The following is a 27,131-nucleotide window of genomic DNA, read 5'->3' as shown; positions in this document are numbered from 1 at the left end:
AAAACACAGCCCACGACAGCATGGATGGAGAAGAAGGAGGAGGATAATTAGTGGGCAGCAGATTACAGAGACAAGTGAATATACTCCAGCTGCAATACACCACAGCACCACTGCTGGAAAAGCACCCGGCAAAGGTAAATGTTCAGCCAGTCAATGCTGTTAAAAATGCCAAACAAGAGTCTGGTATCACTGATCCACCTCCATCTCATCAGTATTTTACTAGACACCATGGCAGATTTACCTGATGTTTAGAAAAAGGAAGGGTTTATACTAATTTTGGTGCTTAGAACTTCTACTATTTATTAAGCATTTCAATTTCTTCCCTGCACAATAAAAAAACCCTATATAATTACATTTGCACATCCTTCAGCACTTATCTAAGTTCACTTTTCCTTTACTGTACTCGGATAATATCAGTATTTTTTAACCATTACACACAGAGGCTATGAGTATCTCTGTAGTAGATCTATAATATGGTAGGTATAAATTTAGACACAGATGACTCTCATCAAACAATCCACACTTCTGTTGATGAGCACTGGTCGGTGGAAGGACTTGATCGCTCAGTACATGAAGTGGCTCACTGGCACGGAAAACTGTTATTGGTATAGTGTTTGACATCTAGAACTGGATTTTCAATTAAGCAGGACATTTGTTTCAAAAGAACTGAACTTATGGACAGAAGGAGACAGCTAGTAATGGAAAAAAATGTACTTTTTCTCCCCAGGACTTCTCAGGAGTCTAGAAATATTATATTCTATGAAACAGGAAATCAACAATAATTTTTAAAAAAGCATACTTAAAGTTAGACTCCTAGATGCTTATTTAGGCTTCTTAATCCAAAAAGCATGCTTGCATGTTCAGCAAATCCAATAGCCAAACCATTTATTTAGAGGATTTAAAAGAAAACTAAATTCAAGCACTCATTTAAGAAACTCCTAGTAATGAGATTCCTTGCCAGTTCTGAATTACAGCTGCATGCCCATGTCCTTTCTCTTGAATGTCTCCTTAATAATCTTGTAACGAAGAGTTTGTGAGTCACTGATCAGGGATATAAACACTCTGTGTAAAAACTTACTCCTTCTCATCAAAGTCCATTATGTAAACTATTCTAACATGAAAAAGAAGAGTGGAAGGTACCTTGTCAGGTCTAGGCACTGAACTGTAATGACAAATGTTTTCCTAAAAGTAATATAAACACAAATTTTCTGACGAGTACCTTACTTGATTTAGTAAACATCAGTTTCCTTCAGTTATAAACACATAATAAGATGGTAGAGCCAGAGTTTTTAAAAGGAGGAAGATTTTAAACACTCATAACATCTAGTTAGGCACACAATTTAAAAAAAAAAACCAAAACACCACAAAAACCACAAAAAAAAACACAAGAAGAGGGAAGTCCTTCTTACCATTCCCACTGACTTAAGAGTTGATGCAAAGCTTAGGGAAATGGTAAATCCCAAACCACCTGAAGATATCATTACTATATATACACACACAGACTTCTGTACTGTACATATATACTTCTATATGTGACTCCATAATACTTGACTACTTTTAAGGAGAAACAGTCCTATTGCATTTAGTCTCTAGCCAACACTGCCCACTCAGAGAGTACAGAAGCTACTTATTCAGCAGTGCCTCTTTAAATCGTTTGTTTGCAATTCAGCTGATTCTAAAAACAATAAGGAAAAACAAAAGCAAATGAGTCCATATGGAAGACATGCACATATTCCTACTCTATACAGACACAATGGATGGAGCCATCCCTTCCCCCCAGGCTCATCAAGTCTTAGACTGTCACAGCTGCAATCACGTCAGCCATGAGTGTGCTTATGCACAAAACCAAATGAAACCTCTCCACATTACAAGATCAGGGAATAAAACCCCCACTCCGTTACAGAATTATTTAAAGAGATTCTCCAACTTTTCTTTGAACCCAGATTTCTGCTCTTAAACAATATTAAGTAATGTAAATAATGTATCTTTTAACTGAGAGGTATCTTTTATAGTCAGTCTATATTTAGTTACACATAAAGAGATAAGAAGAGACAGGACAGGGCATTTTTTAATGCTGTGTCTTGACCTCACCTGGCACCAGTTTTGCACATGCTCTTTACTCGCAGATCACAAAATTTTAAGGTAAAATGAAAAATAAAGCTTATAATATCAACCAATAGACATAAAGTAAACATGCTGGAATGATAAATTATTTGTTACATTTATAACTAATGAACGTGGCAAACAGCAACCAATAAAGATGTTAAAAGATGAATGTACTGCGTCTAAATGAATACATTTGACTTTTCATGGCCATAAAATAAAATAATAATAATCCCTAACATTCCCTTCTATATTATTTGTAATTAAAATCCTGGGGTAATTATTCTGTTCTCCATTCTTCTCAGCAAAAGAAGGAAGGGGAGACACACGTGAATTAAAATCCTTGTGGCAACCCCATTAATGTCTCGGCTCAGTGAAAATAAGAGCATATTTATTCATGTTCTGACCTACAGGTTGTTCTGCATAGCTTCATGGTGTTTTCCACTATAAGAACAGTGAAAAATGGCAAGAAATTTGGCTTATGCAAAAAGCATCTGGTCCACCTAGATTAGTGGTATCCAGGGCTATGGCTGCTTTGCACCCCTGGCTTTGCAAAAGATGACGGGCAGCAGAGGCTTGATTCTTTCTGTATCGACTGTTGCTTAACTATTAGAAAAGAATTTTGTATAGCAAAAACTACTCAATGAAATTCTCAGGGAGGCTATCTCATAGATGTAATTTGAGAATTATTTTCAAATGAGAAAGGAAGTAAAGGATAGTTAAAGATAAAACACTTAAATAACCGCATGTCTCTAGGTCATAAAAAATAGTAATTGCCAGAAACTTTTATTAGAAAAGAGGTAGTTTCACAAATGGGTGGGTGTCTTCAAACTTAATAAGCACTACTACAGGACTCCGTAGCCCTCTAATGCTAATAGAGCCTTCTGACAAGACAATTCAAAACCTTTCTCTCAGAGCCTGACGTTACATCTCTGACAAGGATCAGAGCACAGAGCAAGGTAATATCAAGCTGCCGGTCTCAGGAAATATATCAGTAACTACAACTAAGTTAAGCGGTTGGCTTAGAACTTAACATTCACCCCAGTCAATTTATATGTGTATGTTTAATTTATATGTATATCTACTTTCTGGTTTACCCTTTCGTAAACTTGTAGTTATACATTTTTAACCAAGATAGCCACAAGGGAATAGTAACTACTGCTGGAAGAGAAAGAGAAAAAGAACACTGGAATAAGTGGAGGCAATAACAGACATTAGCAATTATTTGAGTAAACAGAAACAAAAAGATTGATAGGTGCTAACACAGGTCAGTTATGAAAGTCAGCCTAGCTTATCAAAAAAAGCTATAATTACAAGAGACAATTGAAGGTACAATTGCATCCTCCTTGGTAAACGTGAAGATCCTGGATTTAGATCATACCAAATTTACCTCAGTGGGGAAAATTGTATATATTTATTATTAAACCACATATTTGCAAACCATATTGTCTCCATACCTCTGTACTCTGGGTTATATTTCTCATACAATGGGAATCTGTAGAGCCAAATTTCATTAAGGAAAACTATAAATAAGCAAAAAAAAAAATTAGAAACTTTTAAGATTTAATTTAGCATTACAAAAGCTAGGCACAGGCAATACTTGAATATAGATAACTTGCACATATTAATAATTTTGGCTAGATAATCAGCTGATATAAATGTCCACATGGGAAAAAAAAAAGACTCCTTATGCAAAATAAGGCTGTGGGGCACAAATGTTAAATATAGCTGTATTTACACATACACGTCACAGGTTTTTACACCTGTATTACATATGTGTAATTCTGTGCATGCATTAACTTGGAAAAAAACCTTTCCAAGAATAAATACGGAGTCAGCATTTTCATAAGTTGGATTTAAATCTCTCTTTTTAAAGATACACTGAAAAAGAATTTGCATCTAACTCTTGCCTTGATCTCAGCTCCTATGCACACTACATAAATATTCTTCAGCTTCCACAGATTGCAATTTATTTTTATTTTGAGGCAGACAAATACAAAAATAAAAATTAAAAAATTAATGACCTGTCTCAAAATGACGTAAAGGTGAACAAATCAACATTTACTAATCAGTTTTGATTTCATAATACATTTGTCCCTTTTTATCACTTAACAAATGTTCACTGTGAACATTGTTACAGTAAAGACTCTTTTTAGACAGAGCTCAATAAATGCATTATATAATATTATAATCTCAGAAAGTTTACATAAAACTGCACACAATCTGAATTATAGTTTTTATTAATATTACTATGCAGTATTATTGCTAACAATGAGATTTATTTTACTATTTCAACAGTAAAAATAAGTTCTATTTCAAATAAAAATATTCTTTTATTAATTTTGAAATGACAAGATGCTTTTGGTGATGTTAAAAAGCACTAATTTTGCTGAGCCCTCTGACATTCAAATTGACAAGTTTACTCTTTTCACTTTTATTGATTTTTTTTTTCTTACCATCAAAATAAAATTCAGATAGGTCAAAACCAAAGGCTTTCTGTATTAGTAATGTAAATAATAGGACAATTAGTAGCATAATAAAAATTTTGTATTTCACAAGCCATGTATTCAGTTAACTTCTTGTCATTATCATATTATGTTTAAGTAATTCTATTTTGGTTTGAATAACAAGTACTGAATGGCACATAGGCTATGGAATATAATTACATTTATGAAATACCTGCTGTAATCATAACACTTGTAGTTAAGGCATTTTACAGCTCATGTTTTTTGACTAGAATCCTTAATAAAAATAAACCTAGCAGAAAGGTATCTTTATATTAAAAAATATTTTTATACTAAAACATACACAAATTATTGGCATTAGTAATATCTAAACTGAATTCTTAAATTCAGATTTCAAAACATAACTTTCATCCCATCAAGGTTGTAACCTCCTCCTTTTATTACCCTCATTCATGTGTGTTCCTATTAATGTAAGGCAGGCATAATTTACAATTTACTTAGAAATCACATGCAGCAAAGACAACCCTCAATGTATACATGCACATTGTGTACAGTCAGTCTTTACTGTAAATGTTAATGTAGCAATTAATTACCTAATTACTCTTGACATAGTTAAAGCAGGAATTTATAGAGAACAGCTCAAATACAGGTGAAATAACCTGTGAGATGTCTTTAACAAGCAGCTATCTGTTATTTCCTTCTATTTCTGAAACTGAGTGTGATAATACTGGTTCTAGACAATATTTACACAGTTATTTCACTAAACATTTTAAATGTATTATGATCAATAAATATTCTGTAAAGATCTGCATATCTTTTGACTTGACTTTTTTTTTCCTGCATCACTTAATTATACATGAGCACTGGTCTGCAGAAGATCTGGAGGAATTGTATTTTGCTTCAGTACGCTTTATAAAGAACATCATTAATCACAGTTTAATCTGTTTCATAAAACAGTTTTGTTCCATAAAGCAGTAACACTTTAAAAGAGCTTACATGGAGACTGCACTTCAGTATCTCATGGGTAGGGGGCAGCTGTTAATTTATTATCACAATTATTACAATTACTATTAAGAGAATAAAGTGGATCAACATATTCTTACTGCATTTATGGTTTGGTTAAGTGAACAGTAAAAATAACCATAAAAATCTGAGAAGCATGGAGATCATGTATTAGGTTACTAGAAACATGAAAGAAGAATTTACACTGCAGAACTGCCAAACTGCAGGCTTTCAGAAACTTTAAAGAAATAGGAATTTAAAACACACTTTTCTAACCCTATCCAAATCACAGGTGGCAAGTTCAATGAATGAATAATCTGTCATGTAGAAGTTTATTATTGCTGAATTATGGTGGGGGGGTTGGGGGGAGAGTCCAGAAAGACTCTGATCTCTAAGGCTGCTTTTGCTGAGGTGTCACTTGAGAAGCAGGGGAGAACAGAAGGCCAAACAGCCAGCAGTCACTCTGTACCCCCAGACAAATACTCTTTCAAGGCTACAAACTGCAAAGATTCAAACGTAAATCACTGGGAGGTAACAGACCACTGGAGTCAGCCCCTGGGCATTTCTAAGGATGCTTATTAGAGTCTATGGTCATGATCCTCCCATGGATCCACTATCAACTGCAAACTATCCCTCTGAATAACTGTTACTACTTGTAGGGAGTCTAATTTATTTTCAGAAGCTAAAAAAAACCCAAAAAAACCCAAAAACACCAAAACAAAAAAAAACCCAAAACCAAAACCAAACAATGTCAGAACCAAACCAAACAAAAAAACAAGCCCCAAACCCAACAAGTGTGAAAACTACAGGCACAAAACTAGGGGAAAATACTGCTTCTGAATAAGATGCAGTTACATACTGTTTTTACTGCAGGGTAAAGGTATTGACTGACCATCTTAAGTCTGGGATGCTATGCTACAGGCAAAGAAAGATCTCAACAAAAGCACCTTATCTCTGGAAGAGGAAAAACCTCGCACCTCTTATTCCCTATAGTGCAACAAGTCAGCCAGCTTTTTTCTATGATTTGTACACAAAGAACACTCATTTTTCACTCAAGTCAGGCAGACACCTACTTTAATTGGTGGGTTTATCTCACATCTATCTATGACTTCTCACCATCGGATGAATTCTCAAAGCATGCAAAAGGCAGACAATACATCTAGCATACAAACAGCTTGTGAAAGTGACGCTTCAGATGGCACAAATATTAACTAACATATGCCCAAAGCAGGATCTTCTAGGGCCAGGTCTAACCATGCCTCACTCAGCTTACCTCTGACACATTAGAAAAAAATCGGTATTGCCTTTTCTACCTTATAGTCCGTGCTGTACAGGCCTTGTCCTGGTGTGACAGTAAGCTCTGTAACCTTAATCTTTCTTCCTGCGTTCTCATACAACTCTTGATCATATAAATTCTGAAGTCCTTAAGAGCTGATAAGTTAAATTCTGAATAGTTGAAAACTTATGGTCTAACCTTCATGTGACTGATACAGTACGCAGCAGAAAAAAAGCCATAAAGTCATTCAGATTTGCATTCTGGAAATCGCTCTGACATTCTGTTTTCTCTGCGTTGTTCAAATAGCAAAGAGCGCACTAAGTGATTATTTGCCTGTATACCTTAGAATATGGTATGTCACCAAACCTGAGTATCAAGGACTTGAAGTCAAAGATAATCTTGGTTAGGCCACAGAGTCACATGCTGCCAACTTTCACTCCAGCCTACATGGGATGGAACTTGAACATGGAAATATCTGGCACTTTATAACATGCTATTTATTTTCATTTTGTATTGATAAAAGAAGTATGCTTAAAACAGCTGGAGCAAAGAAAATTAAAAAAATTAAACACCTCTTTGCACAGGACATTTGAAGACCTTTACCATATTTTGACAAAGAGAAGAATGTGTATTCTCCAACTTTTATGGGTTTAATGATCCTTTTTCATAAGCAGATAGGACCTTTTCTTAGTACAAGGACATGGACAAATGCCAAAACCTACGTATCATAACTACAAATATCCATAAATGAAAGAACAAGATCTTCAATTACAGCGCAAATTTTTTTTTTTAACTCTTAAACATCTTGAATAAGATATCCATGCAAGTCTAAAGCAAAATCCATTCAATCCAAAATGCATTATCTTTTTACATGTTCACTCCAAAACATTTTAAAGTGAATAAACCCCATACAAATTGTAAGTGTTGAGGAAAATGTAAGGATAACTTTTCTCCCGAATCTCAGCATGTTCATAGAAGTGACACTGATTTAAAGATAAATTAATGAGATCAAAAGCAGGCTTCATTAAAGTCACACTACAGTAAAATTTATACGCTTTCTAAATCATCTTTGTTTCCAAAATTCTACTTTTATTCACTTCCTTTAACAAATTTTAAAACTAATGACTAAACTAAGGATTAAAACCAATGATAGGCTGTCTTCATAAATGCATAAGAGGGGTGACCATGTACTATCTTGTTAAAAGCTGTTTTCTTACAAGAAAAAAAGAAATTGGTTTATTTTATCAATTTTTTTCAAGCTTTGCTTTTATATGCATTTTTTCTTTCTCCTGATTTTTATCTATGGGGTAAAAACAACAACAACAACAACAACAAAACCTAACAACCAGGTAGAGTTCAAAACATGAGGAGAAATTGACTTAAGGCATTTATCCATTTTAATATAAAAGGAAAAGTAATGCTGTCGATTACACTGAGAAAGCGTATCTTTTTGAAGAGGGGGCGAAATAGGAAGCTAACTGATTCTAATTCTTTTCAAGCATAAAATCAAAACAAGATACACGAACATAGAATCACTTTTTTACTTACAGGACTACGACTGGCAGATCATTCATGACGTCCTATGAATGATATGCCAGTAGTATTCAGAGAATTAGCAGTGAGAAGCTACATCCTTCCCCACATCTCATGAATGCTCCTGACAACACTGCCCCTACATTTAAGAAGTGAACCCTAAAATTGCTGTGTGGTGGGAGAGAGGAGAAGAAAGGAAACAAGTAAATCAATATAAAGGAATATGAACATAAATAATTACCTACATAGTTGTCCAAAGGGGAAAACTTGAAACAAACATTAAGAAAGAGTAAAAAAAACCCAAAGCATATAAGATTTTTTTGAATTGTTATGTAAAAATCTTTATAGCATCTAAAAAAATTCTATTTTAAGGAGACAATGCAAACAAAAGTGCTGAGCTCAGATACTGCAAAATATTGGGGAAAAACGATCAAAGAGCAAGAAAAATATAATAAAAGTAATGTATTAACCTGAGAAGCAGAAAAAAATTGTCTACAGTTAGTCTCTGGAGTATAGGTTAATTCTGCTTAGAGTTTAGCCATGAAATGAAGCATTTCAGCTGAAAAGCAGCAGGGAAGGTTACCTCTGAAGCACTGGAACCTTTACTGGAGCCCTTTCACTTTAACAAGGGAATAATTCTCCCTAGCCTTTTCTAGATATGTTATCTCAACCTTTATTTATTATGTGCTGTTCACAGTGTGCCACAGGCAACTTGTAATCAAAAAAGGAACTCTGTCTTCTTATTAAATTGAAACAAAAAGGTCACTTTTTAGAGATATGAATTCACAATCATTAAAATTATCTACAAATGTGAAATGTAAGGGTTTTCTCACACCAGAAAGAGAAGTGGTTTTCTAACTAATGTAGACACTTTCATTCAACCTTGTTACAATGCATGATGTTCAATAGGGAGTCAAAATAAATTATTACTGGGTAAGTCTACAACAGCAATAGCAAGACCTAAACAGAAAAGAACTCTGAATGTGAAGTTGAATAACTATTAAAACTGAAGATAAAAGTCCTTGCTGAGACTTAATCAAAAGGACGTTATGTTGAGAAATTATGCGAAGAATCTTTTTGTAGGCAGCAGAAGTGTACCATAAGTCTGGGGACCTTCCAGAAAAACTCAGCAAAATACAGGGCCTATTTCTTCAACTGTATTCACCTAAACATCTGGTGAGGTTCTTACAGTTATAGTTCTGAACACCACTGCCACACCAAACCTGATTTCTTTCTCATGCATCTATTTGTGAATAAAAATATGGTTTGATGCCATAATTAGAAGAATGTATTTAATATATTAATAATTTATTGTATTTGTGGTCTTCATGTATTCATAATTTTAGAATCCGGTGTACTAAATTCTTTAATGATGGGTCCATATGAAACATTGTCTATTAGATGAAGTCTCTTTCAAACAGCATATTACTTGTGTGTGGAAGTTGGATATCATCTTCTGGATGTAAATAAAATGGTTGTATTTCTCAATGATCAATCTGACAGGTTGAAAAAAGGTCAAATTGTTATCTCACAGAGAACTACCATGGCAAATATTCTGAACAATCAAATTAAAGTAATAAGTTTTTTTAATTCTACAGCGCCTTTTATCAGAATGCTAAATAACTTTATATTGACTTCACTTTTAAATACATGGTACTGAGATTTGGAAAGATCAAGTGATACATCCAGCATCAGCCAATCTGTGACAGACCTAAAAAACAAAACAGATTTTCTCAATACCACTGTAAGAAATTACATGAAAATTAGGGAATTAAAATTAGATGAATATTGCAGTTAAAATATCAGAGACAGAGTATCTTAAATAACCCTTACATCAAATTGCCAAAGGCAAATAGACATAGTATCTCAATGGCCTATGATGCCTATCTAGCATCCTGGGATCATCATTAAAACTCAGTATTTGTACTTTAAGATTAATCTACTGATAAAAACCTTATAATCTGAAGTTGGATATTATACATATTTCAAAATTCCATGTCCTAATGATAACAGAAGACTAAAACAAAGCTTTCTTTGCTATTTCTTCTTCTAGCTCCCACAATAAATTATATATTAAATATAAGTGATTTGAGTTCATCAACCCTTTAAAAGCTGTCAGTATGCTTTACAGACAGCCTCTCTCTATTTTCAGATTCTACCTCTCTATCAGGAATGAAAAGATTATACTTCTGCAAGCCATTTTACAGACAGGGATAGGACCGTTCTTTAAAGTCAGAAAGAAGGACACCATCCACATCAATCATGACAATTTAGAGATATCAATTAATCCCCCAATCTCTAGTTATATGTGTACTATTATAACCCATTGCAAGCTATAGACTGTGCATAAAATAAAGAGATAACACAAGCCAAAAGTACAAATTCCTGATACCGGGATTGTAACAGCCACACACTTGTGCTGCATCTTCTGGGTACAGGCAGCACCAAGAAAACTGGCTCAGTCCCATCAAGTAAAAAGGTTGAAAAGTATTATTTATTACAGATATCACAGCAACCAGATCATGTAGATATGCTCCAAAAACCTGTAAACCTTGAAGACTGAATGGACAAATCCTACACCTATCTACACTCCACAAAATTTATATTACACTATACTAACTGATAAAATAAGAGTTTCAACAACAAAGCAGCAAAATAGAAGGTATAATTGTATAAAATGCAAGTGTCATGGGAAAAAAGTAATGCATTTAAAAAAATAAAAATAAAAGAAGGCTTATATACTAAGTTAATGACACAAAGTTTGTGATGATAAATCGTATTATATTACTGAGCTCAAGCCTATCTAAACTGTAAGGGAAGGGGAAAGGATTCCTACCTATCACTCTCCTGACTCACTTCTAAGTGGGAATGTGTGTTTTGGCCTTTTATTCTCTTACAGCCAGTAGTAAAGGTCAGCAGCCGTATCAGCCTCATGGAAAAAGGGAGGATTGGAGAAGGAAACACGCAAGGGTTTGCAACTGCATTTATAGCTGTACATCAAACAGAAGAAGGAGAAATACAAAGCTTAGGTTTATATCACTCATGTTTCTCCCTCTAAAATAATAGTAACATCAGTAAAGCAGGGAGATAAGAAGAAAAAAATAATCTTGTAAACAAAATATGTAAACAGTTTAATTATAGAAATACTTGTCTATCTAATGTCACTTAACTGTTAAAATTTTAAGTATTAAAACTTGTACCTTTACAAGGTACTACAGAAGAAAAGCAAGCATGTTTTATATAATGTTTATGGTGTTATTTATCACTTTTGAGATGAAATTGCCACTTGAAGTATACTGTGGAAAAGTAAAATTGATTTCTTCCTTCTGGTAAATAAAAGTAAAGTTGCATTCTGCCAGCTCCAGGGGCATCGGCAGAACAGTTTCACCACTGTAGCGGTATGTCTGTCAGTCTTCTGTTATAAACAGAGCTGACAAAGTTCATGAGGGGGTAACACAGATGCTTTCAGTCTAAAAGTACAGAAAGCTTGAGTTCTTTTCCGTGACAGGCAGACAGGAGGGGGAAAAAAAAAAAAAAAGTTATTTGAAATGTCCCTAATTCTATTGCCTCTTTGGTTCTTTCTTCCTTGGGAAGTTTGCAGTGTATGAATTTTTAATGCAAACAAAGGCCCAAGGAAGTTCTACTGAAAAAATAAACGAGACATTTAACAACAATAATATTGACAGATGTATATCTTCCTGGAAGAAAGAACTAAAGAAAAAAAACACTTCCAACTCAGAGGTTTCTGTTGCATCTGTAGCGATTCAGTATAACACAACTCATGACGGTTCTGAAGGAACTGTTTTCTTCTACTATATAAGACATTTTAGAGACTATCCTCTTCCTGACAAGCATAAAACGAGTAGTTTCATGAACACTGGATTTTTCAAAAAACAACAATTGAACAAAAGCTGAAATTGCCATACAAAGGAGTTATGATCTCATCTGAACAGAGGCAAAGTGAGTCATTAAAAGGAAGACATCATAGAAGCCAGATTTCCTGCCCAGCTTCCTCCGACCTCTGCTGGCAGAGCTATTTTCCTCTTGCGGTAGAAAGTGTGCCTAGAAATTGTTCTGCCCACTACACAAGCCACAAGCTCTGTCAGGAGAATACAACTGACATGCTCGTAAAGCGGGAAGGATCACATCAGGTATGCTCACCAACACACTTACTCGACAGTTCTCTAATTCCTATGACTTACGGGGAGTCCTCCAATCCAGTTAAAAATCTTACTCCAACAGCAACCCAGCATTAAGTATTGCTTAAACCTTGCTTAATCACCTTACTCATCTTTAATATAAAATATCTTGTCACAATTAAAATGTTATAGAAAATTGAATGATCTTAAGCCTGATATGTTACTATAGCCACGCAAAAGAGTGTGCTGTGAATTTATCTTACACCTTAACACTAAATTTCCTGACTTCCATCCAGTTAAATAAGCTCTCTCCTGTTATCCTAATATAGTATCTTGTGAGAAAACCCATACCTGAATGGCTCTCTTCTATTGAGAATCGTCTTACACAGCCACGTATCAAAACAAACATTTGTTGTTGTTCTCTAATACTCTCCTACTGGGTACTTACATGACTACTGACAGGTTTGAGATTACTGTGTTGGAACCTATTTTCGTGTGACAGCCGCAGTGCAGATACTTGTCGATACACTGGTGCTGAATGCTAATCGCTACTACAGTCAGGGAACAATTGCCAGCTACGTCACTTATCACTAGAATGAGCAGAAAGGCCTTAATTGCCTTATCATGTGCTTTGTGCTTCCTGCTGGAATGGCTAGAAATCGCAAGGAAATACTAGGAGGGATAAAATAATTATAAACCAGTAGGAATTTCAAGGGTTAATGACAAAAGCAGTTCCAAAAGTCACTTAAGGAACTGATTACTCTTCTTCATGTATACAATTGTAACGCTGTTCAAAAGAGATCTTGATTATTTGTATGAAAACTGAATTGAACACAGGTCATGAATAAAATGCATTAAAAGATGTAATGTGGGATATAGGCAGGACACAAAGCATACATTTCTGTTAGTTTGTATACTCAGCTATATCACTTGACAAAATTCTCATAGAATAACTTTCTATAAAAAGTATTTTTAGCTATTAAAAAGTCATTTAAAGTTTATACACTGCACTATAATTTTGATAATTCAAAATTCATAGAAGAGATGCAAAGTAGGTACTTCTCTGATGCTAATTAAACAGCATGCTCAAATAGTATTTCCTGTAAATAAAAGCACCTCTTCCTTTTTCTCCAAATAATGATCATCAGGGTAGAAAAATAGTAAGAACACTTTTTAAAAAGATCTGTGCACTCAACATTTTCAAAACCTTCTAATTAAAATACACAAAATACTAAAATTAAGAGAGAGCGAATAAAGGCAGAACAGAATGTCATAAAATATCCCTAGCTGTTGGCAAAGATTTTATCCTTGTCATTTAATGATGATGAAGCCAAATAACTGTTGCTGGAATGGAAGCAGGCTGATGAAGAAGGCTTTCAAATCGAAGTGAGGGATATCGCAATTTATATTTTTCTTGGTAGTTCTTCTATCTGTACAATTTCTCTCTAAATTTCATTACTTTCTGTATTAGATGTCCCTTTCAACAGATAGTCATGTGTTGATCAAAGATATATTGCTTTAATATGCTTGCATTCTGTTGTATGTTAAATTGTTTGTTCACACAGCCAGCAAGTTCTAAGCAGTTCACAAAATATCAGAGGATCAGTAATTAATAACAATGTTAACTTCCAGGGGATATTAGCTTGCTGTGAAGAAAACTTTCTGGTATCTGATCTAATTTGTGCAAGATCTGATAGAAGCATTGAGCTAATGTTAAATAAACAGATTGTGTGTTAAAAACTGTTAGCACATACTGAATACTTACATTATTTGAACACAAAGTACATTAAGTTTAACAGTACCTTAAAAAATGAATAAGGCATCTTTAAGCATGAATTGGTTCTAAAAAGCATGGTACGGAGTAACTTTAACAATTTTCATAGGGAAGGCAAAAAGACACACAGTATGATGATTTGTGGACATAATGAACTGGACATATTTTTTCCCAGTTAAAAGAGAAACAAATTACTGTAATTAAAATACAGCTAAAAGCATAGTTTATGCATTTAATAATAAGACATGAATTAAACTTCCTTAGATGCATTTAGTGGGGTTTTAGAGAGACTTAATTTTACTTCATTCTTCATCAGTACATTTTCATTTCAAATCTATTTTTTTATTACATATACTATTTAAATAATGCCCCTATATTACTGTCCACAAACACATTTCAAAATTCTTGAAGTAAATAAACAAAGAAAGAAGTCTGTTTGCCATTCCTAGGTTGATATCCAGCTAATTAAGCTTGAGTTTAGGGGTAATTCCATTATAATTTATAAATGATCCAGGAAGTAAAAAAGTGTGTGCATATATACATAAACATATATATACCAAGAGTTACTCTGTCTACAAACACACCAGTGTGTATCCTTGCTATTTATTAATCAAATCAAATTTTAAAAAGACTATTTTATAAGATACTTTGCTTTCATCAGAGATTTAAAAAAAAGAGACCAAAACAAATTAAAAAAAAGAAAAATGTTTTCCATTTAATTTACCAATTTCTAACAAGAGTTAGATATCTATGGTTATGGGTGTATATATGTGAATGAACGAATAAATCCTTAACCCACCATATCTTTTTCTCCAGTTTGCAAGCTGTCACCCGTGAAAAGTATGGTGTAGATGGTAGGATGATACTGTACCTGATTGGCTCTGGAGGTGGTCATGGGATCAGATGGAGAGGACTTGGTGGTAGTTGGGGAAGATGGCAATGTCTGGGAACAAAGCAGTTCAGGAGCAAATCAACCTTTACAAGCCTTAGACTGAACAGTTAAAAAAATAAATAAACCAACAAAAGTAACATAACTAGAAAATTAAAATAAATAAAGAATGCCTAAGACAAAATCTTTCTCCTACTCATTGGAACTTAATGGAATTTAAAGTCAATTGGATAAATAATGCATGTAAATATGCATGCTTATGCATGTAAAAACAAATTCATGACTTGAAATCAAGATGGTGAACTCACATAAATACTCAAAAATATGCTGACCACATGAGGAATATATTCTTTCCTCTCTCCTCCTCTTGGGGAAAATGAAGACTATAGTAAACAAAAATTCCAGCAAGTTCAATGAGCACACTATAAACAGTTATCAGTCTACAAACAAACAGGGCCAACGTCTGAAAGAAGTTAGAGACATTTACTTTGGCACCTTACAATGCACCATTCTATAGCACGGACTATAGCCAGCAAACTGTGTTCCATATCTTACAACAATTACACTGAAGCTACTGAGTTTTTAGCAATATACTAACTGCTAAAATATTCATTGATCTTTTTTAATCAAGAGGCAGGTGAAAAAATGTAAACACCAATCTCATGATGGATGAACATGCAACTAAGACCTTCACAACAAATTACTACAATATATTTATGATTAGCATTAAAAATGTTCATTTAGTTGAGCAAAGGTTAATAACTTATCATCAGGCCTGTGTTCAAAATAAACACAAAAAAGAATTAAGAGTCATATTTATTGATCATATTTTCTAAATAATATACATACGCTTAACATTAATTCTTGAACATATCAAAAAAGCACTGCTCTGTTTAAAATTTTTATATACACATTTCTCTTCTTAAAGTATTAGATCCTGACAGAATAACTCTTCTTTTCTTTTTATATAGTAAAAATGTAAAAATCCAATTTTCAAAACATAACATACAATACTTATTCAAAGCATGTTTTTGACATCTTTGTAATATATAAATATTATAAAATATCCAAAATTACACTACTTTCACTTTAAGAAAGATGATGTTAAAATGCTATACAATGAGATTTATCATATGGCCATATAATTACTAACCAAAACTATTTAGAAATAAATGAAGCAAAATGTCACACTTTCAGCAGTTCTGTTACTTACAATCATTGACAGTCCCTCATAAAATAGGTATACATACTTTTGCACTAAAACTCTTAATGCATATGAGAAAGCTGGGACACTGTGAATGCATAAAGTTGTGTATTAGCAAAATATGGGCTTGTACATATGCACACACAAATATTTAAGCTGTATGTTAAGCAATATGAAGATCCAGTTTTTCATAATTTGTACATAAACAAGCAGCCAAAACAGGAAAAAAATATCGTAAGAAACAGATCCTTATTTTGTGTTTGCAACTTGTAACTCATATAATAAAACAATAAAAACAAAAATAAAACATATGCAGCTTAAGCATCAAGTGGGACTCTTTGAAGAGGCTTAAGTAGAAAATACTATCATGTATTGGGCATTATAAAAAATATGTAGCTCGGCAAAATGTTATTGGTAAGCAGATGTTTTCCGTTGTGAAAATCAAGACAATTATGAAGGATTCTCCTATGTCCTTCTGTACAGAACATGGGTTCATTTGCAAGGGCCTAGAACTATTCAGAAAAAGAAATATCAGATTCCACGATAGTAGAGGGCTAACCCTATTCAATTATAGAATTATACTTCTGATTTTAGTGGGATGATGCAATATCTCTTACCAAAGCCTGAAATTGCAGTGAACTGATTTTCATCATTTAAGCTTAAACTAATGTGTGTGTGGGGGGGAACCGAAACCCCAACCAAACAGAACAGAGGACTGTAACTTATCCCAACAGGTTTTCTTTATTATAGCTATATATTAAACTCTCATCCTGAACCAAAAAAATTGTTACTATTCTCCAGCAAAACTCTGAAAATATATTTTGACTAAAATATTTCAGGCATCTGATCGTTTGTGTGATCAACACCACTGCTAACTCAGGCATACTGTATTGTATATTGATTTGGTATGCTAGACTAATTAATAAAAGGAAAAATAGTTTGTTCTTCACAGGTGTTACTAAATCTAACTAGTGAATTTATAAGAAAATATGCAGAACATTTCAACACTGAATAATGACCTAATCACTGATACCACAAGTAATTTAAGAAACTGGAAGCATCTCAGTTTTAAAGTCACATCAATCTTCCTAAAGCACAGAAATGTATGGCTGTGATGAAAAAGGAGTGACAATAATAATTTCAGGTGACTGTTGAACTATAACATCTATTAAGTAGAAGCATTTTTCTATTCCATTTTAGCAAAAGCTTGTTTAAAATACAATGGAAAAAAGATAAAAACATTTAAAAGCAAAACAACTGTATTAACAAACAAGAATCAAGTATGGGCATGCACAATTTTTTCCAAATATACATACCAATGACAAAATACTGAAAATAGCAATAAGGTTTCTTGTTTTGTGGTTTTGGTGTTTCTTCTTTGTGTATCAGGTTGGTTGTGTTTGAGGCTTAATCTCTGTTACTTTGTTTACTGACATAACTACTTTTTTTTTTTTATATCTATATATATACACATCAAAGCTTGTGTGTGTATATATATATAAAAAAAGAACTGACAGCATTTTCTAGAAATTCATCCCTTTTCATGCTTCGGCATAATTCTGGAGACGCGTAAATTTATGGAGACACACCTATTTATTTCTTCAATGTTAAAATAACAGAAAGTAATTTCTCAAAAACAAAAAAAGAAACACAGGCCTTTGGATTTTGTATTGAATTTCCACTGGCTGATAAGTAATTTATTGATACACTCTCAATTGCTTTGCAAGAACTTCTAAGCAAAATTACTTCTTCAAGAAAGTTGGACAGAGCTCAATAATTCTGATTTATTATGCAGCACAGAATTTATTTTTTTTTTTAATTTGGCAAGTGTTTTGCGTTAGGCAAGCACTTGAATTCAGTAGTTATTAGGCTTCTGGGAATGAGATGTATAATGTGATTAGAAATCCTAAGATGAATTTGCATTACAGAGTTTCAATTTTTGAGACTGAAACATGCGTACTATAATTGAAGCTTTCCTGAAATTGCAGGTTGACTGCTGGCAAAGTTATAGAAAAAAGACAGTCAGAATTTATACCGCATACCACTTCTAAGACTTGTGGACTTGTTTCTAAACTATATCTTGAATAGTATAGTCTCAGCCACGATGAAATTGGTCTTCTCTGTTTTCTCAAATATTATTTCCTTTCCTATTACTTATGGGACAATGAATGGAAGACTATATTGATAGGTAAGAGAGTGTTGTTTGTTTTTCCTTTAAGCTGCTAGAACGGATGTTTGAGAAAACAGATTTTAAGTAATAAAAATGGACCTTAATTTTAGTTGGCACAGTGTTCCAAAAGGTCTCTGAACCCTCCTTCAATGACTTCATGAATTGCCTAATGCAGAGCTATGTATAAATGAGAGAAGTCACACCCTTATATATGTCTGTACCAAAAAAATTTCAGTACTAACACCCTAGATAATACTGTACTGAGACAGTTAACTTAATTCTCAGTATCTATTAGTATAGCTATATATACAAGAGTAGAAAGAAAAGGCAGAAAATGAAATATCATTTCAAAACAAGGTTAGAGACATGAAAGCACGTAGAGAACATCATTTAAATGTGAAGATGAAACTGCATTTACAGCTTACCAATTTCTAGCTTCTCACTACAGGGCTTGCCAAACAAAGGAAATCTTGGTAATAACATTACCCACATTAAATTACTATTAATACTGAGCTAATACTGAGTTTCAGTCTTGTATATATTAATATTGATGCTTTTAAATCACTGAAATTAATGTGATGACAAAACTAATTTGCTTAAGCCAATATTTTAATGCACTTCTAAGAAAAGGTGGTATCTTTTTTGAATTGTATTAAATAGTTGAATACCTTCTGCAGCTAAAACGAGAAACAGAGAGCACTGCAAGGTCCCATTGTGCTGAACAACATAAAAGACTGACTTACTAGACCTTCAACAGTATCGGAGATGAGCCTTTCTAAACAGACCACTTGCTTTGCTAAACATATTGAGTCTTCTTTTCATCTGCTGTGAATTCCTTTAATCTGTAACTTTGGCAAATGTTAAGATCTTATCTCAGCAATGACTGCATAAATACATAACACATTTCAAAAATAAAATTTAGAAAAAGAAATAATCAAGGATTAATAATTTCTTTGCAATCCAGATTATAAAAAGGCTACTTTGATGACTTCAGTGATCTAATTTTAATGCTACCTTTTCACTTCTGTAAAGAACAAATAAAATACATTTCATCCTTTTTGCATTTGGTTTTGCTTTTGTGTAAAAGAATACACAGGGGCATAGGGCAATACAAAAAGACCAAGAAAGCTAGCATACATAGATGGAACGCTTACTTATAGGCGTTTATGGAGGTCATTTATCCGCATTTATGAACTCTTCGGGACTTGTCTTTGAAAAAGGAAAAAAGGATGGCAAGTATGAAGTAAAAGAAATATTATCTTGCGTTCTGTCTGGAGACAAGAAGGGGTAAAGAGCTTAAAGCAAACCAGCAGGTGCCATCTGGATCATCAGAGCAACTCTGGATGGAGGAAATGATTGAGGACAAAGATTATAGCAAAATGGATGAAGAAGAATCAGGACCTTCTCTTTCCTCAAAACTTGTCACAGTAACACAAAACTACTAGAAGATCTGGTGCTGCTATATAGAAACACCAGAACACTCAAGTAACCAGAGACAGGTATCAAAACACATAAGAAGAAATGGGTCTAAGATCTGTGTCACAAAACCCCAAGCCCTACAAGGAAAGAAAATGTCACTTTTTGATTCTGGGCTACTTTGGAATTTGGAAAAATACCACCAAAACTACAAAGCCATCAGAAGGCATGAGATAACTTCAGAATTTTCTTAAGAATCAGAACACTGCTGAAAGCTTCTGCAGTCTTCTATTCACGATCCACTTTTGAAGCATATACAATGAAGAGTTAATCATCAGCTAGCTACAGAGTTAATTGTGCTCATAAAACATGGTTTAACATACATTTTAAGATATATCCAACACTGGCACAACATGACAGAAAATTAAAACAGTGATCTGGCACCAGAAATAAGTCAAGGGCACGTGAGGGACAGCATATAGTATACATTTTTATGGAATGCTAAACTTTTGCCATGGAATCTAATGTGTAGAACTGTCTCTCTAGTAAATAATGGCAATTTCTTTTTGTCCTTACAACTTGTAAACACACCTCCATATCCTATCATTCATTGCAGAATAGTAACTGGTGTGATTCTTCACCTCTGTTCAAAAGTGAGAAAAAGTTCATGAGAAACTGTCAACTAGATGAAGAGACATAGTGATTTACAAAACTATTATTTACCTCAAATGAAAAATGTAGGGCTATTCTCATATTCTGGAGTTTAGTAAAGTTCATCTAGGTGACAGACTGTTGTCTTAGATGGATGATAAAAAGAAAAAAGGCTCATCAGAAGGGAGAGGCATTTTAAGAAACCAGTGAAGGTTTCTTATGGAAGGAAGGCCTTGGGGGTATTGGTGGATGAAAAACTGAACATGAGCCAGCAATATGCACTTGCAGCCCAGAAAGCCAGCCATACCCTGGGCTGCATCAAAAGAAGGGTGGCCAGCAGGTCGAGGGAGGTGATTCTCCCCTCTACTCCGCTCTCGTGAGACCCCACCTGCAGTACTGTGTTCAGCTGTGGGGCCCCTGACAAAAGAAGGACAGGCCCAGAGGAGGCCATGAAGATGACCAAGGGGCTGGAGCACCTCCCCTGTGAGGACAGGCTGAGAGAGTTGGGGTTGTTCAGCCTGGAGAAGAGAAGGCTCCAGGGAGACCTTATTGTGGGCTTTCAATATTTAAAGGAGGCATATAAGAAAGCTGGAGAGGGACTTTTTACAAGGGCATGTAGTGATAGGACAAGGGGTAATGGCTTTAAACTGAAAGAGGGTAGATTTAGATTAGATGTAAGGAAAAAATTCTTTACTATGAGGGTGGTGAGGCACTGGAACAGGTTGCCCAGGGTGGTTGTGGATGTCCCATCCCTGGACGTGTTCCAGGCCAGGTTGGATGGGGCTTGGAGCAACCTGGTCTAGTGGGAGGTGTCCCTGCCCGTGGCAGGGGGGTTGGAAGTAGATGATCTTTAAGGCACCTTCCAACCCAAAACCATTCTATGAAGTCTACCGAATCTTTTTAGTCTGAAGAACTCATATCTTGTATCTTTTAAAAAAATAATCCTCCATTTAAGCCAATATGTCCAGATCTGTATTCTTAAAGTTAGGTTTTACTTAAGCACTTCAAAGTAAAACTTTCTATTTAAAAATTATGAACATTTAATTTTTTGTTGTTGTTGTTGATCAGCATTTCTGAAGTAAAAGTAGTCTTTTTCTCTAGAAGAATGTGAATTTACAAATCTGAGTTAAGACATTCAGTTTTGCAGATTCTGAATACAAAGTCTGGGACCATGATTAACAAACAGAAGTTAAAGACTCATGAGAGGTTATCTACTGAAAAAGCTGAAATGAAACTGCCTCCAATGCAAACATTAATTGGAAGTTCTATATGTGCAATTTTTATTCTAGATTTTTAAGGAAGAAATTCTAAAACCTTTGTCCATGCTTTGATAGCTAAACCTTTCATAGACTTGAAGTATTGTTCAGGTTGGAAGGGATCTCAGAAGGCCAAACAGTGCAAACTCCTGCTTAGAGCAGAGTTAGCTACAAGATCACACATCTTTCCTTCCATATAATGCACAGTTCTGCAACGGCCATCTCTTGATTCCATGTGCTTCCTGGACAGGCTGCTACAACACCTGCTACCTGGAAAACAACTGAAAGCTGGGAGGAAAATTCAACTAGCATACAAAGAAGCTGCAATAGTTTCTGAAGAAGGTGATGTGATAAGACCACATTACGCAGCCTTTTCCATTGTTCATAGGTGCTACTATTTAGAGGTGAAATTTAAAACTTCGTATGCTAATTACAAAGCTGAAACATCTCAGGCTCCTGATCACTTTATGAAAACTATTCTGTTCCCCTGGGTTACAATATGGTCTGAAAGAGCTGGTGTGACACTTCAACTAATAAAGAGAGAAAAGGGACATTAGATGCTCATAGCAATTTCTAGGAAGTAAAAGGGCACAGCAATCAGTTGACTACTGTTGAATGATACCTAGAAACAGCAGATGGCTGACATCTATGAAGAGATTGCCTACGTTACGTAAAGATAAAAGATGCAAACATTTGTCAAATATCTATCAGACCTGCTTGGAGGAGAGAACTACCTGGTATCTACTACTAAGTCCACAGGATTAGGAAATGTGGAAAAATGCAGTGGAGAAGGCTCAAAAGGAACCATATAGACTTGTTTGCAAATCTTCTGAAGCGGAAAAAGCTCACGTTGGAAAGACCACACTGTTTGGATAGTGACTTCCACCAGTAAGGAGAAACGCCAGGCCAGACTCGGCCTCTGTGCATACCCACGCCTTTCCTGAAGGCAGAAAGTGCTGAAACTCAAGCAGTCAGCAAAGGGTTTACCTCCTGTCTGTCTTCATTGAAACTGTAGCCAGGAGATAATTCCTTTCTTAGGTTGCTTCTCTGAGGCCAGTGTAGGTAAAGCAGCCCAGGGCAAAGAAATGACAATACAGAAATGAGCTGCATGCTCATATAGACATGGGTGGCACTGCAAGGCTTCAACTACAGGTATCTTCATTCATGGGGAGAAAACTACCTTTGCTTTTTGGTAGAAACAGCTAGAAAACCAACAGAAATATCTTCAAAGTTCCTAATGAAGGTAAAAGTTATTACTTCAAATCAGCTCTCTATCTCAAATGCTAAGTCTACATTCTTCAATCTGCAACATAATACTTTGGGTGCCAAAGTCCTTGGGTAATACGCTAAGACAGGACGAACCACGTAAAAGTTTGTGTAAAAGAAGAAATTGTAATTCATAAGGCTTATTTTTTGCCAAGTTCAAAGTGACTTGTATTATACATTACCCTGATCATTTTAATAAAATTGTGACCTGTCTGCTATTAAAAAAAAATAGCAACACTGGAGTTCTAGATCACGATACCCATTATAAAATATTCATTTTAATTTCTTAAAAAGAGCTATTATATCTTTCATTAAGATACAGCATAGTCTGACATTGGAGGATAGATTACTCCACTGCAAACTCTATCTAAGAACTAAGCTAACAATTTCAATTCTTGGTAAAAATAATGGATTTTAGGTTTATTGAGTCAACATTTATAGTGTATGAATTTATTATGAATAGATGTTGCTTCATTAAAAGAGAAGTTAAACAATTCATTGTGGTTAAAACTGCTCAACATATGCACATATATATTTCCAAATACTTGCAGTCATATTATTACGCACCTGTATGTATACAGGTAATATATTAAAATTTTAATATGTAAAGCCAGTCACTAAATAAGTCTTGTCACTTATACATTGTATTTAGTCTGTGTCTTAACTTCACTAGCAGCAGCTCTGTTCACTAATCCATCCCTCCAGAATTTAATTTAAAATTCCAAACATGGAATTGTGTTTATAAAACAAAACAAGACAAACCCCAAACCAACCAACCAAACTAAAAACCAAACCAAACCAAAACAAAAAAACAACAAAAAAACCCAACCACCAAACCAAATTGGAAAAAAAAAAAAAAAAAAAGCCCCTCAACAACTTTACGAAAGTTTTCTGGAGAAATATTGTGGACAAGCTATATCAACTTCAGATACAAGACAGGAAGTATTTAGGCATGTCACTAAACAGCTTTGTAATCTAGTTTCTCAAGATCTTACTGACTTACCTAAAAATTAGCTTCATTTCATTGCAAAGGGGAAAACTACTTCTCATTGTAATAGAGAACACTCATTTCCCATTGGGTTAAGGAGTACTGGCATAAAATCTAACATTTTACAAGCAGTAAAGCCATTCAAAATACAGATCACTTCAGCTTTTTCTCTCTATCCCAGGCATAATCATTTTCGTGTCTAATAATTGAGAAACTAATCCTATAAAATTGGGGCTGCTCTTTTTAGTGTTTTCTTATAAATTATCTAGAGTATTTTTTATGTAAAAGTAGTGCATATACAGAAAAAGATAATATAGTAGTAAATCTTAGAAATCATATACAATGGTTTATGCACAGTTTCATCCATCTAAAGCAGTGTGATCATTCCAAACTCATCCTGTTCAAACTCATCTTCAGATAAGCATTCTGTCTATGTCACTACATACAAAGTAAAGTAATTGCATACAGTTACCAAATTATTTTATAGGACACTGAATCTTGCTAGTGTAGAAGGACGAAACAATCTTTTCCCATATAGGACAGGTGAGAAACTAAAATCTATCCTATATAGGATAGAGAGACAAGACAAAATTTTACTAGTGTTCACTCATTTCTTTCTTCATCTTTTTCTTATTCAATACAATGGAAAGTAATTTTCAATCCTGTATGACACATATTTCACATTCTCCTTACAGGACAATTTTTTTAAAAATTAAAATTGTTCTGGAAAATGTAGTGAACTGAAGAATAGTAGACCAATAATATCTTGCAAATATATTTTGCATTGCCCATAGATTTTGAAAGAAGTCAGTGTAAAACAGGCAAAAAGATGCCAAAACCAACATAAAATTAAATTGTAGAAAACATCCCAAGTAAATTGTCTTTATATTTTCAAGTTCTTACAGGTAAGATTTTAAAGTATCCAATATAGGGTCTAAAAAAACAATTAACATTTTTGGTTTTATTTTATATACATAAAAGTAGAAAACATTCAGTTAATCTGTGATTTTTAGTAATGCTGAAGATTTACAAAGAGGTTCATCATTTAAGATTAAAATTCAGTGATCTTTAACTAAAACCTAAAAGTGTATTATCACCTTATACAGTAAAGTTTATGAAAGAAACATATTAGAGCATGGCATTGAAACTTATAAAACACTGTCTGAAAGAACTGCTGAGAAACATGGGACACGTAAGTACAAGGAAAAAGAGGACCAGCAAATTACTAAAGGGTAAGATAACATTTTCTTAAAGAACATGTTATGTTGACCCCTTGCAGCCTTAAAGTTTTAAGACTTCTAAGGAGCTGCTGTGACTCTCTATTCCCAACCAAAAACTCACTTGTTTGATGCGGTCTGGATTAACAGTGGTCTGAGGCTGTAGAATGCTGACAGGCTCTGTCTTGGCCACATTTTGAGGCATTTCTCGAATCTTCTCTGCAATGAAGCCATGAACTGCATTTAGTGCTTCAACTGTTCCCTGGATCAGACACACCCGCTCTGTAGTACCTGCAAATACCAAAAGTTGGTCTGAGTAAGGTGGATTCTTCAGGATCCCACAAACTGCTTTAATTATGACATAAAGATGGCACTCAAAAGACACCTTGCAAAACCAACTAGCAATACCTCCATAAACATAGAAACGAAAGGAGAGACTTTCAAAAGATAACATACTGATCATCTGAAGATGTTTTAAACAACGCTTTGTGTAGGCACATAACTTTCCAAGCCAATCTGGATAATAGAAGTTAGAAGAAACAATAAAAAGAACAAAACCATTAGGGTTTGTTGGAAATATTAGCAAATATAATGTGTGCAGAATACATGTCTTTAAATGATTTTTGCCTAGTTCTAGATTATTCTAAAATATTGTACAACGTTCAGGTAACACAAGGTTAGGCATAATAGCCAGGCCAGCATTATAGAGACACTTGGAATAAGCTTTTGTAATGAACACCCGAACTGCAAAAACATTCATTTAATACATTCATTATTAGAACATTTCTTAAAACAGCTGCAAGTTGTTACAGCAAGACCTTTCAAGGCCAGCTGATCTCATATATTTGAGTATCCACTTTGTCTTCTATAACCTTCCTACCTTACAACATCTCTGCAATAGCTGCAGTTATTTACTGAATACATGGTGTTTAAGCTGTCTTTAACGTGATTTAACGGTTGGAAATTATGAAAGCTTGTACCAAATAAGTAGTCATTACCCCACAAATTACATTTCAAGAACTTCTGTTTAGAGTTATGCTGAATACCGTTCACGCAGGATATCTAGACTCCACATGACTACCTTCTAAGCATCCATGTTCTAAGGTCGTGGGAAAATACTACACACTTGTCAAATAGGTCTGATAGAATAAATATGTATTTCACCTATGTGTAAGAATACTAGGCCTTTGGTGGCAATGAAGCAGAGAAGGGGACACTTTCCCACTGTACTCATTTGTAAAGACAGGACAGATGCTTAAGAAAAACAGGCCTTGAACATATTCCTCATTCCCAAACTCTGTACCGAAGTATAAACCTCTCTTTCCTGTCATTTCAGTTTTGCCTGGTTTTCAGTTCTAACCATTCTATTCTGCTCTGTATCATTTCGCTTAACTCTCTTTGCCAGGCTGAAGCACATTGTTTTTCTTGTATTGGCTGTCACTCCCGCTCCCTTATATCACCATTACTTACTCTCACCTTTAATTTCGTTGACTCTTACAATGGATTGCCTATCCCTGTAGCCTGAAAAAAGACAGTCTGACATGCCATGTTTATCTCATCTTTTGTATACTACCTCATAGAATTTGAAATTCTATGCAGATTACCAACAAACATTAAATATCTACCATAGCTTCAGTTATAATTCTCTAGAAAGGCTTAGACAAAACCTACATTGCCACATAACCCTTTCCCAAACTGAAATTGTGCTGTTCATGTTACAAAAAACACACTAGTCTTTATTTCTTTGATTTCTTAATTAAAAACATCTACAGGATGGCCAAA

At 34.3% G+C, this 27,131-nt stretch overlaps 1 protein-coding gene across 3 annotated transcripts in view; it reads right to left on the bottom strand.

Annotated features, from left to right (window-relative positions):
* Nucleotides 1-27,131, bottom strand: part of NOVA1 (NOVA alternative splicing regulator 1) — a 156,690-nt gene that overhangs the window by 14,003 nt on the left and 115,556 nt on the right. For 2 of the 3 annotated variants that reach the window (XM_075030351.1, XM_075030353.1), the window contains 3 exons: nt 25,474-25,640; nt 15,164-15,235; nt 3,561-3,626 (listed from right to left, as the gene is read on the bottom strand). In XM_075030351.1, coding sequence (XP_074886452.1) covers nt 3,561-3,626; nt 15,164-15,235; nt 25,474-25,640 — 305 coding nt within the window. The remainder of the gene's footprint in view (nt 1-3,560; nt 3,627-15,163; nt 15,236-25,473; nt 25,641-27,131) is intronic. The other variant, XM_075030352.1, reaches the window with a different exon arrangement.

Source organism: Buteo buteo, chromosome 6, assembly GCF_964188355.1.
Source record: "Buteo buteo chromosome 6, bButBut1.hap1.1, whole genome shotgun sequence".
Classification (NCBI taxonomy): Eukaryota; Metazoa; Chordata; class Aves; order Accipitriformes; family Accipitridae; genus Buteo; species Buteo buteo.
This window is presented reverse-complemented; position numbering and strand designations above follow the sequence as displayed.